Source organism: Herpailurus yagouaroundi, unplaced genomic scaffold (genome assembly GCF_014898765.1).
Source record: "Herpailurus yagouaroundi ecotype Mexico unplaced genomic scaffold, PumYag 557, whole genome shotgun sequence".
Classification (NCBI taxonomy): domain Eukaryota; kingdom Metazoa; phylum Chordata; class Mammalia; order Carnivora; family Felidae; genus Herpailurus; species Herpailurus yagouaroundi.
Window position 1 is genome coordinate 54,208 of NW_024412774.1, and position 11,695 is coordinate 65,902.

Sequence of the window (11,695 nt, forward strand, 5' to 3'; positions counted from 1 at the left end):
CCCCCCCCCCCCCCCCCCCCCACCTTGTGTTGGGAGACCTGGTTTACCCGCCAAGCCCTGCAGGATGGTGCCCTAACACCTTCCTCTTTCTTTTCACAGGGTTTCTACAAGAGTGGGAAGTTTGTGTTCAGTTTTAAGGTGAGTCCCAGGTGGGCAGGGATGGCTCCCTGGCTGAGGAGGCAACAGCTGAGGACCCAACCAGGCACTGCTGGGGCACCTATCTATTTTCTCTCTCTTTTTGGAGCCAGGTGGGCCAGGGTTACCCACATGACCCCCCCAAGGTGAAGTGTGAGACAATGGTCTATCACCCCAACATTGACCTCGAGGGCAACGTCTGCCTCAACATCCTCAGGTGAGGGCCCTGACTTTGGACTGCCCAGATGTCTGCCCTTTCCCTCTCTCCTGTGCTCTGTGGTACTCTATCTCTTCATCTCCACATTTTCTTCAAGTCTTGCCCTTAGCTTTCTCCTGGGCCTGACCTGTTCAGCCCCAGCAGGCTCTGTGGTGGCCACTCACCAGTGTCTGACCCTGATTCTTTGTCCACAGAGAGGACTGGAAACCAGTCCTTACGATAAACTCCATAATTTATGGCCTGCAGTATCTCTTCTTGGTGAGTAGGGGTGGGGGTGAGGCGGGGGGGGGGGGGGGGTTGGCCCTCTCTGCTCTTAGGGCCTGTTGACCCCCACCCATACCGGCCACAGGAGCCCAACCCTGAAGACCCACTGAACAAGGAGGCCGCCGAGGTCCTGCAGAACAACCGGCGGCTGTTTGAGCAGAATGTGCAGCGCTCCATGCGAGGTGGCTATATCGGCTCCACCTACTTTGAGCGCTGCCTGAAATAGGGCTGGCGCACGCCCACCCCTGCCAGGGCCACCAGCCCCGGCGTCCCCTGCAAATATTTATTGGGGGCCACAGGTGGGGGGCATGGGGTGGCTGGTGGGGGAATCCCATGCCCTGGCCTTGCCTCCCCTCCTTGCCACCCGCTCCTAGTTATTTTTTTTTTTAACCACCATGTGATTAAGGTCGGCGCTGCCTCCCCCCGACCTGCTCAGCGATGGGAAATGAATTGGCTTGTCTAGCCCCCAGCTGGGTGCTGTCCAGCCCCCCACTCTGGGCTCTGGGGTGGGTGGCCAAGGGGACCGGGTGGCTGGGGCTTGGGAACCCCACCCCTCCACCACTGGAGGTCCCACCAGGCTATTAAAGGGGAATGTTACTGCATGGCCTCCGTCTCTTCCTTCTCTGGGGGTGGGAGGGGGAGGTGATGTCCACCAGGGCTCTCGCAGTAAGCGTGGTGGAAGATGTATGGTCACAGGTGGCACTAGGGTACGCCTCAGTACGCTATCCAGTGCCTGGAACCAGCCCTAGGGGAGGGAGGGGTAGTAGGGAGACCACACCCCAAGCTTCAGGCTAGATGGAATGAATTCCAATCTGGGACCAGCGAGGGGCAGGATCCAGTAACCACTTGCTTCCTGGCTGGTAAGCCAGCATAGAGGAAAGTCCGTGCCATCTCCAGCTCTGCCCCCTCCTGCTATGGTTGGGCCTATTAAGAACTTGTCCCATGGTGCTACCAGGTGCCTGACGTCCAGAAATATTAAGGAGACGTCAGGGTCCGTCGGATGAGCTGGGCCCTCTAGTGGGTGAAGTGGTGGGGTGCGGGGCCTCTGGGGTGGCCAGGCAGAAGGCGCCCGATGATGCACCAACCCGGCGGGAACTGGGATCCCAGACGTGGCTCGGCTGGAACCTATGGAACACCCTCAGGCAGGCCGTAGAGAGACGAAAGGTGGTGCGCATGCGCCTAGGTGCCGGGCCCCTCCAGAAGACGTACGCATGCGCGCTCTTGTCCCCTCCCATCGTTCCGGGTGCCGGCGGAACGTGTGACGTCAGATCATCTTTTCCGGAAACGGCGACGACGGCAGAAAGAACCGAGGGGCTGTCGTTGGTGGGCGCGCCTGGAATCCGAGTGAGGAGAGTGTGACCCGGAAGCGGAAGCGGATTCCCGTCCCAGCTCCGGTGAGTGGCCCCTGGCGTGCCGAGGGTCCCGGGTGGGTGCGTGGGCGACGACATACGAGGGCTTCTCCACCTGGGCGTCGATTGCCTTGCCCCTCCCCGGGACCCTGGCTTCATCATCGGGCCAACTTGTTCTCGGTGTGCAGGCTTCCCCACGCCCCTCCCCGATTCTGTCCTAAGTGAACAGGGCGCCCTAACGCCCGTCTTCCCTCTCTGGGTGTACAGGGATCCCCAAGGACCCCTAACTCTCCTAGGTCTACAAAGCTCTCCAGCGTCCATCACGTCCTTAGCGTACCGGTTTCTCCCACGCCCCACAACCATATTCTCCTCACCCAGGTTCCTTCTCCATTTGGACCCTCCAAATCCGAATGCCATTCATACGCTGTCAGCTTCAGAACTCCCTGTATCCACTTTGTTATTGGCACTCAGGCCCTCCACTTATCCTTCCATCCCCAGTCGGTTCCCCACAATTGCCCTGTCTTAGGCGCTCAGCGTCCCAATCCAGGTCCTCACCATGATCTGGAGAGAGGCTGAAGCCTTGAACCTCCTTGGGGGCACTATGATGAAAGGCTGGGGTGGGTATATCGTGGAGGACTTTCAGATATTGCTGGCCCACTTGTATCCATGGGGCTACTGTGGTGTTCCAGACTACGTTTTGGCCTTCTGTTATCGCTTCCTCTCCCTACTCACCCCTTCCCTTTTTGCAAGACCAACTATCACCCCTCCCCATACACATTGTGATCCCTGCTCTGCTTCTTGCCCTTTTTCTGGGCCCTCCCACCACCTTGCAGCTAGGCTTCACACTTGGCACAGGCCCACTGGTGGGCTCCTGCTACCATGGACCTGTTGTTTGGGCGCCGGAAGACACCAGAGGAACTGCTGAGGCAGAACCAGCGGGCCCTGAACCGTGCCATGCGAGAGTTGGACCGTGAACGACAGAAGCTAGAGACCCAGGAGAAGAAAATCATTGCAGACATCAAGAAGATGGCCAAGCAGGGCCAGATGGTGAGCTCAGTTGGGCAAAGGCTGGGACACAGGATTAGGTGCTGTTTGGTTAGACATTGCTCTAACCACAGACCATGTATGACAGGACACCAATAGATAGGTGCTTTGAGTGAAACAAAGGGCAAGCAGGGCTTCCCTATTTTGGGGATCCAGAAAGACTGCCTCCCAGAAGGTGACATCAGGGCCACAAACCTTGAGTAATAGAGAGTGAGCCTGTGAAAATCCAAGCAACCAGTGCGTGAAACAGATGAAGCAAATGTTCCATGAGTGAGTGATAGGTGAGCTCAGGAGAGAGGATAGGCCAGACCAGTTGAAATCAAGGGCCACAGTGGGAGTGGAGTCAGAGGTGTTAATGCAAAGAGATGTGGCCTGAAATACACTGTGCCCTGGAGCTCAGTAAAAGAGACAGAGGGGCACCTGGATGGCTTAGTTGGTTGAGCATCCAGCTTAGGCTCAGGTCATGATCTCACAGTTCATGAGTTCTAGCCCTGCGTAGGGTTCACTGCTGTCAGTGCAGAGCCTGCTTCATATCCTCTGCCCCCCACCCCTCAAAACTAAGTTAAAAAAATAAAATAGACAGCCTGAAGCACTAGGGAGCAGAGCCCATGACAGGTAATAAGAGCTTGAACCTGAGCAGTTGGGTTGAAGACGTGCCAATTCCCAGAATAAGCAAGGCAAGGAAGAGATTTAAGGAAGTCGGGAGCTACGGATAGATTTACATGTGATGTGGGATAAAGAGCTTGAGGTATGAGCCTATGTGAGGTGGAGGGAGAGGCAAATTCATCAGCCAGGAATAGACATCCTAAGTCAAGGGAGTGTGACTCTAGATATGGAGGGAAAAGGATGACTGAATACAGTGAGCTCAGCCTTCCTTCCAGCGTTTGTGGGTCAGAGAAGTAAGCTACAAAGGAGCCTATGGAGTGGTGACCCAAGAGACAGGAGAATGAGGTTGGGAGGAGGGAGGGGGAAGTGACCACTGGGTTTAACCACATGTAAATTGCTGAAAACATCAATTGGAATGGTGCAATTGGAGCCTCTTCCCTCAGCCCACTCTCCCTGCCACCTTTGTCCACTCCCTCAGGATGCCGTGCGAATCATGGCAAAAGACTTGGTGCGCACTCGGCGTTATGTGCGCAAATTTGTGTTGATGAGGGCCAACATCCAGGCTGTGTCCCTGAAGATCCAGACACTGAAGTCTAACAACTCAATGGCACAAGCTATGAAGGGGGTCACCAAAGCCATGGGCACCATGAACAGACAGGTGCGCCTCTCCCATTCCCCTTCCCTCCGCCCCCAACTAATGTCAGGGACCAGACTCAGACTCACCCTCCCCACACCCCACTTCCAGCTGAAGTTGCCTCAAATCCAGAAGATCATGATGGAATTTGAGCGGCAGGCCGAGATCATGGACATGAAGGAGGAGATGATGAATGATGCAATTGATGATGCCATGGGTGATGAGGAAGATGAAGAGGAGAGGTTAGGGGACACCAGGTGTAGGGAGGGTGGGAATGGATTCGTGGTCCTCATACAGGCCTGGCCCTCATAAAATTCTTCTCTCTTCCCAAGTGACGCCGTTGTGTCCCAGGTCCTGGATGAGCTAGGATTGAGCCTGACAGATGAGCTGTCAAGTGAGTGCACCAAACCTTGGGCCCTGTCCCACCCAACGGTCCAGCCACAGCCCGACCCCTCCCCTCCCAGCATTATTCCTTTCTACAGGAGCTGTCCTATTCCCCCCACTCTGTAGACCTCCCCTCTACCGGAGGCTCACTCAGTGTGGCTGCCAGTGGGAAGAAAGCAGAAGCTGCAGCCTCAGCCCTAGTAGATGCCGACGCAGACCTGGAGGAGCGGCTCAAGAATCTGCGGAGGGACTGACCACCCTATACCACCCTGGTGGGAGGCAGGCAACAGATGCCCGGCAGTTTTACTGTACTTCTTCTGTAATAAAGGATTGGACACTAACTCCTAGGCCTGTGTGACTGGCCTGATGTGGGCCAGGCTGGGGTCCCTTGGGACAGAGGTCACGTACAGGCTTGGTAAAGGGGTGGTTGGCATGCATGGCAGAAGGCCAAGTGCCACATTAGGGGGGGTATGAGATAAGGCTGGACTGCTTCCCTGTTTGTGGCAGTGGTTGACAGGTCAAGTGTCCGGGAATGTTCAGTTTGGGAGCGGACGGTCAGCTGTGAGCCCTGCTTCAGCACCCCTCCCAAGGTCTCCAGTGCCTATCACCTTGAAGACCGTGGGTTTCCCACATACCCTGGAAGTCTGGGCTCATCTGCCAGGGATCCTCAAACACCCAGCTCAGTATGGTACCATCTGATTATGAAAAATAGTTATACCCAAGTCTAGGAAGCACTCCGGAAGAATGGCCACCATGCAGGATGTATCTGGGGCTTCACCCTGCCTGCCCCACACATCAGCCTGGACCTTCCCACCTAGAGGGCACCCAACAACCTCCAGCATGTTCGCCATGCGACCCTTCCCCCAATCTGAAACACTCTCTCCATTGGGAAGGGCCCAAGAAGGTTGCTCTTCCCTATCCCATGGACACCAAGGTGGCTGAGGGCAAATGCCCCCACACCTACTCTGTCCACCAGGGCATGGTGAGGGAATTGAGACAAGGCCCCAGGACCACGGCCCCCACCAAAAGAGGCCTGAAGAACTGGTGAAGTTTTTATTAAATCCACATAAGTAAAAACCATATTGTGAAGGACTGGGGGATGGGGCCACCAAGAAGTAGGAGCCAGGCCACCAGAGGGGGGCGTGGGGGAGAGGGGATTTGACAGGACAGAGAACAGAGCCACGTTGGGTTGGCCTGAGAGGCCACAGCCTCAGGGGCCATCACCAGGACCACTGGATAGCTCCTGGGCACTCAGGCCAGCACCAGGCAGGCTCAGCGGTGGGGGCTCCACCAGCACAGCTGAGAACTTGGTGTCACCAAAGGCCTCGTTCATGCGAGTCTCGAAGAAGCGTTGCAGGCCGATGATGGACTGCACATCTGCCTTGTCCTGAGCCAGGCATATTGCAGTAGGTGGGTCCTAGCTCTCCCTCCTCCCACCTACCCTCCCCCTGCCACCAGCCCCATTCTCCCCAAGCTCACCTCTGTCAGCTTGTTGAACTGCTTAAACATGCGGCCCACATCCTGGGCAAACTCCTGGGGGGAGCTATAGGGAGGTGACAACTTCTCCTGGAGACGGGCGCGGATCAGGGTTAAGTCCAGGGTGCCGCCAGGCTGATCCTGTAGACAGAGGCCAGGCTGAAAGTGAGGCCAGGCAGCCCCACCCCCCCCCTCCCCCGCTGAAGTCCCAGGACTCACCAGGGAGAAAGTGGAGTCAGTAGCCAGCTGGTGCAGGGGACGGCAGGGCTCGTGACAAAACAGGGCCAGCAGGACACGCTCACACTTCTATGAACAGGACAAGTGACATCAGAGCCAAAGAGGGGTAAGGCTGCTGAGCAACTCTTAAAGGAGCAGGCCCTCACCCTCACCTGCTGGTTGGCTGGCGAGAGCTTGGCCACCACACCAGTGCTATCACCACCATCCAGACTCAGGCTGCCATCTTCCTCTTTCAGATCAGGTAGCACATGGCAGAGAGAGCAACTCCACTCCTCCCTGGATGGAAGGAGAATGAGGGGCTGCACAGAAGCCAGCCAGCCCAGCCCTCCACCCGGCACAGACCCTACACAAGCCTCGCACCCTGGCACATCCTGCAGGGCAGGCAGGTGGCAGTCCAGGTGGAAGCAGAACTCGCACTGGTTGCACATGACCAGATCGCCTGGCTTCTGGCAGACGCGGCAGATGGTGGCACTGTCATCCAGGGCACCGGGGCCACCTGCTGGGGCTGAAGTGCCCTCTGGAGCCACCACCTCTAGACCTGAACTAGTGCTGCCACTGGGTGAGGCCAGGCGGGGGCCCTCAGCGCCAGGGCCCTCCGCCAGGGCCATCAGCACAGGCTTGGTCTCAGGGCCTTCAGTGGCAGCAGGTGGGGCTCCAATGGCTGCCTCTGTCTCTTCCTCCTGCAAAGAGATAAGGGGTGTTCAGCAGGATGCTGATGCGGGCGTTCATTTCCCAGCCAGTCACTTGGGGCAGACTCACCTTGACAATGGCCATGCCAGGCAGTGGAGGGGCACCAGGAGCCCCAGGTGGAGCAGTCCCAGGCTGTCCAGCAGCAGCAGCTGCAGCACCACGCTCAATAACAATGAGATTGTAATCTTCAGTGGTGCTGCCTGGGAAGACTTTGAAAACTGGTGGCTGGCTATCAGCCGTGAGATCCAGGTCCAGGCGCTCAAGGCTCACCCGTGGCACTTTGCGCATGAGGCCACTCACCTCGCCCTCACCTGAGCGGGACCTGTGGGTGCGGCTTGGTGTTAGCACACCCATCCCTATCCCCATCTGGCTCCACCAAAGGATAGCCAAACTCACCGCTTCACACCTGACACATGGGGCTCTGCACTCGAGTAAGGATCGTCTGCTCAGAAAATAGAAAAAAGAAGGTTGGGGATAGACCTAAAGCACTGGAGCTCTCCCACCTACAAGGCACTCACCTGAGCCAAAGCCATAGCCTTCCTGCACCTCCATGGGCTGTGGGCAAAGCAGGTGGACCTCAGTGAGCAGGTGTCCCATAGGACCGTTGCCCCTACCCTACGCTGCCAGGGTCCCCCTCCCCTGCTCACCTGGCTGCTGCCAGAACCCTGCTTGCTCAAGGGCCCTGGAGCCCGAGGAGGGGCCATGGGCGTAGGGCCTGTTGAGTTGGTGCCTGGACGCTCTGCCACGATCTTGCCTGCATAAAGAAAAAATTAGCATTAAGAAGACAATGTCTGGAATGATTGCAATATGTAACACAGAAAAGAAAGGGACACACCGAAAGCCTCTGCACTCTTGGTCCAGGCATTGAGGTCCCACTGGAACTTCATCTCGCCATGTGGCTCCACAGGATCCACAATCATCTTGAGGGCCCGATGCAGCTGGAAATAGATCTGAAAAAGGGGCAGTGCATGAACATACAGACAATAAACAAGGCTCCAGGGTGCTGAGCGGCACCTGCCTGGATCCCATCACCTGAGTGTCCACCAGCACACACCAGCTTCTTGGAGAGCAGCAGAGCTGTGTTGTTGTCACTCTCCAGAGCCCATGAGGCAAAGCGCAGGATATGTTCCTGGTGCTTCTGGATCTTGGTCATGGTCCAGTGTTGTCGCTCCAGGCGCTCCTGCTGCCCCTCTGTCACCTTCTGCAGGTAGAGGAGAAGACCAAGGAAAGAAAACACCAAGGATGGCATCAACAGCCAGCACAAAGTGCTAGTCCCCAAGACCCTCCCACTGTAGATAGGGTTGGCAGCCAGCAGATGGGACCCAGAAACCCTCCCCCCTCAAACGGGGCATACCTGGGCATCGTTGACCAGCACACGGCCCCGCTTGTTCAGTTCCTTCATGATCTGCAAAATGGCCATCTTAACATCCACCTGCACACGCTTCTGTACATCAGACACTTGGCGGATCCTGGGGGAGCAGCAGAGTGAGCCAGGTTAGGAAGGTGCTCAGCAGGAACTGCCCCCAACTATAGCCCTGGCTTCCACACTTACGAGCTGCGAACCTCCTTGGTGTTCTTCTGCAGCGTCGCATGCTTGTCCCCAAGGCGTTTTACCAGTGAGGCCAGGAGCTTGCGCTGGTTCCTCACTGCATCCTCCAGAAACTGATATCTGAGGGCAAACAGAAGTGGGCCTGGGTGCTGAACATGGGAATGGGCAGCACCCAGCCATCCTACTTCAGTACTCACTGGTGGTCCTTGTGGGTGTTGAGCTGGCAGTCCCTACAAGTGAGGGTGTCACAGCTCTCACAGAACAGCACAAGGGGCTCGTGCTTGTGCACGTTGCAGTACACTGTGCGCTCACCGTCCCTGGACTTGGCTGGCCCTGGGGAACAGAAGAAACCATGAGGCTGAAGCTCATCCTTTAGCTATCTCCAACTCAAGTGGTAGACAAAACTTAAGGCCTCACTTCCTGCCTGTCCTGCAACCATAGGCTGTCTGCTGGGAAAACCCAAAGGCCCTGCATCAGTGGCCAGGAAAAAAGCACAGGCCTGTAAGCCTAGATCCTTCCTCTCAAAACCCTCTGCCCCAACCCTGACCCAGAGAACTACCCCTGCTCCTTCCAGCTTCTGACACTGACAACAAACTCTAAAGACTTTGACAGAGACCTCCCATCTGCTATTCCCTTTACTAGAACCTTCCCTGGGTAGACACTCAGGAGAGCCCCTCCACCTTGAAAACCTCCACCGGGCTCCATTTCTCCTCTCTCACAGCAGGTTCTGTCCAGCAGAGGAGAGATTATGGCTACTGTGGCATCCAAGCACACAGAATGTTTGCTTGCTGGCACACACAGAAGCCAATCAGGGACTAGAGACACTGCTCAGGTGCAGCTTCCTCAGAAGTCATGTCTTGGTTGATCTCTCTTCAGTAATTAAGAAGTCCACAAACCTTTTACAACCCATAGGCCTACGGAAGGTTCTGGCCTCACAAAGCCTTGTCAGGATAGAAAAGTGAAAATGTCAGACCAAACCCCTCACTGAGAGATCAAGTCTCCTCTCTCTGAGAAGAATCTTGGTGATTAAAGTAATACTGCAAAAAGGCCAATACACCGCTACCCCACTCCCAACCTGTCACCACCAGCAAGCTGCTTGAGACCATCTACCCAATCTCAATTACATCTTGGCTACACTATTCCAGCCTAAGACATACAACACTGGGATACGAGTCAACCAGACAGACCACAGTTCCTCCAATATTGCCCCCCTCCTGCACCCTGCCTGACTAAACCCAGGAGCCCTTTGCTCCTGATTCCTCATGCCCCACAGCCACCACCTCCATCCTTATCTTCTTGCCAATGCTATGCTATTCCTCTGTGACTGAGAAGTCACAGTGTAACTACGAGAAGGCCACACATAGTGAGTTCTGAACCAAAAACAGGCTAGACTCAAAAAGTCCTTTTATGTGCCACTACCAACATTTACAGAAAAGCCTACAAGTACTTTAGCTGAACTTTAAAATGCGTATGATCCGAAGATGAAAGATTTCTAAAACTCACTCTCCGTCCATAATGGCCTTGAAGGTTCTTGCAGTTTATCAACACACTGTGGCTCATACTTTCCCATACAGTTTCCCATACAGAAACTTAACCATGTTGCCAGTGAATTCTTCAAAAGGCCTCATACCCTTTCTCCAAACTCCCTGGGCTTCCCTGTTGGAATAAGCTGGCCCCTCCCACTGGAGCTTTTCCCCTGAGGAGGGGGTGGGGGTGGGTCCCTGAAGAGCTTCCTTGAACCCTCAGTGCAAAAGGCCCCCTGGCATACAGAGCACCCCCCTCCAAACCCCCCGCTGTCCGGGACTCTGCCCACTCCCTGCCTGTGGCCTTTTCCCTCCCACCTGGACCAGCAGGCAGAGACTGGCACACCTGAGCCCCAGCCTCCCCATTTCTGACTGGTGCCCTAAAACCCTTCAGGTCGTACCCCCTAAAAAAAAAAAAAAAAAGAAAGAAAAGAGAAGAAAAAAACAAAAAGCTCCTTGGGACCCATCCGCCATCTGTAACCAGCACCACAAACAGCTGAGAACAGATGTAAGGTAACCAAGGCTTTTCCCCTCTGCCTTGCATACCAGTGGAGCGCACAGTGTGGTCCTTGGTGTACTTCACCCGCTGGTGTGCCTCCACACACGTCTCACACAGCGGCTCAGAGCACTCCACACAGTAGCTGGTGGCAGGGGCGTTATCCTCACAGCTAGTGCAGCACTGCTGGGCAAAGGCAAAGTAAGCAGAGACAGAACCACCAAATAGGTCCTTACATACACCCCAGGTAATACAACCTGAAATAGTGTCTTTACCTAGCCTATGCAGTCTGCCTAGAGCCTTTCAGTATGAGAAAAATAAAGTCTGGAACTAGTACCATGTCCCCAGGCCTCCTAGGGTTTGCTGGAGCAGGACATACCTGATTTGCATCCTGGGAGTCTGTGGCAGCCTTGCTGCCACTGTCACGCATAAAATAATTCTCCACAATGTCTTTGGAGAAGCATTGCTGCTTGCACACAGGACAGTCAACCACTGGGGGGAAAAAAAATTCCTTTTTGAGACTGTTGCAAATTCACCTCCAAGCTATAACCCCATGGTCCCACTGAGCCTCAACCTCCATCCCAAGGAGGGCCGGATCCTCTCCTCAGGAAGGAGGCCAAACCCTTCCTTCATCGAACTTGAAGCAGACACCCCATGTGAGCGCCAAGCCCAGACTCCAATGCCCATACCCAATTCCGACACGCACTATGCAGGTCCCTATCCTCTCACCCAAATGATCCCCCGCCATCACCACGCTGAGAACCCAATCCCCACACCGAGTCGGGAATGCGGTGGGGGATGGGCTACTTCGGTCGGACCGTACTCACCGGCGCCGTCGCCCGCCGCACCGCCATCCCCCGAGCTGTTGGCGGCGGCGGGCGCCGGAGGCCCGAGGCAGGCACTGCAGGCCGAGTGCAGGCAGGGCAGCAGGCGCGGCTCCCTCTCGGGGCGCAGGCGCTCCCGGCACACACCGCAATGCTCCAGGAGCTCCAGCGCCTCGCCACCGCCCCCCGCGGGCGACGACGCCGAGGCCGAGGCCGCAGCCGCGGCCGAGGAGGCGGCGGCGCGCTTTTCGCCGCCCGCCGAACCCT

General features: G+C 56.2%; 3 protein-coding genes across 4 annotated transcripts in view; 2 read left to right on the top strand and 1 right to left on the bottom strand.

Annotated features, from left to right (window-relative positions):
• Positions 1-1,218, top strand: part of UBE2M (ubiquitin conjugating enzyme E2 M) — a 2,759-nt gene extending 1,541 nt beyond the window's left edge. The window contains exons 3-6 of the mRNA XM_040465311.1: positions 100-138; positions 249-352; positions 547-610; positions 702-1,218. Of these exons, the coding sequence (XP_040321245.1) occupies positions 100-138; positions 249-352; positions 547-610; positions 702-842 (348 nt within the window). The 3' untranslated portion in view covers positions 843-1,218. The remainder of the gene's footprint in view (positions 1-99; positions 139-248; positions 353-546; positions 611-701) is intronic.
• A 660-nt stretch (positions 1,219-1,878) lies between these two features.
• CHMP2A (charged multivesicular body protein 2A) lies at positions 1,879-4,974 on the top strand. Of its 2 annotated transcripts, none has more exons than XM_040465302.1 (6): positions 1,879-2,010; positions 2,799-3,012; positions 4,094-4,273; positions 4,361-4,491; positions 4,582-4,643; positions 4,760-4,974. In XM_040465302.1, the coding sequence occupies exons 2-6, from the start codon at positions 2,845-2,847 to the stop codon at positions 4,885-4,887; spliced, it is 669 nt and encodes a 222-aa protein (XP_040321236.1). In that variant the 5' UTR covers positions 1,879-2,010; positions 2,799-2,844; the 3' UTR covers positions 4,888-4,974. The 2 variants fall into 2 exon arrangements, with proteins under 2 accessions (XP_040321236.1, XP_040321237.1); XM_040465303.1 differs by having other exon boundaries at positions 1,884-2,010; positions 2,803-3,012; positions 4,760-4,887.
• A 698-nt stretch (positions 4,975-5,672) lies between these two features.
• The window catches only part of TRIM28 (tripartite motif containing 28), a 6,805-nt gene continuing 782 nt past the window's right edge, over positions 5,673-11,695 (bottom strand). Inside the window, exons 2-18 of the mRNA XM_040465183.1 lie at positions 11,432-11,693; positions 10,984-11,096; positions 10,655-10,787; positions 8,783-8,918; positions 8,589-8,705; positions 8,391-8,505; positions 8,091-8,237; positions 7,872-7,986; positions 7,684-7,790; positions 7,555-7,591; positions 7,433-7,478; positions 7,106-7,358; positions 6,707-7,026; positions 6,499-6,622; positions 6,329-6,415; positions 6,113-6,250; positions 5,673-6,020 (exon numbers count right to left, since the gene is read on the bottom strand). Coding sequence (XP_040321117.1) covers positions 5,844-6,020; positions 6,113-6,250; positions 6,329-6,415; positions 6,499-6,622; positions 6,707-7,026; positions 7,106-7,358; positions 7,433-7,478; positions 7,555-7,591; positions 7,684-7,790; positions 7,872-7,986; positions 8,091-8,237; positions 8,391-8,505; positions 8,589-8,705; positions 8,783-8,918; positions 10,655-10,787; positions 10,984-11,096; positions 11,432-11,693 — 2,427 coding nt within the window. The 3' untranslated portion in view covers positions 5,673-5,843. The remainder of the gene's footprint in view (positions 6,021-6,112; positions 6,251-6,328; positions 6,416-6,498; positions 6,623-6,706; positions 7,027-7,105; positions 7,359-7,432; positions 7,479-7,554; positions 7,592-7,683; positions 7,791-7,871; positions 7,987-8,090; positions 8,238-8,390; positions 8,506-8,588; positions 8,706-8,782; positions 8,919-10,654; positions 10,788-10,983; positions 11,097-11,431; positions 11,694-11,695) is intronic.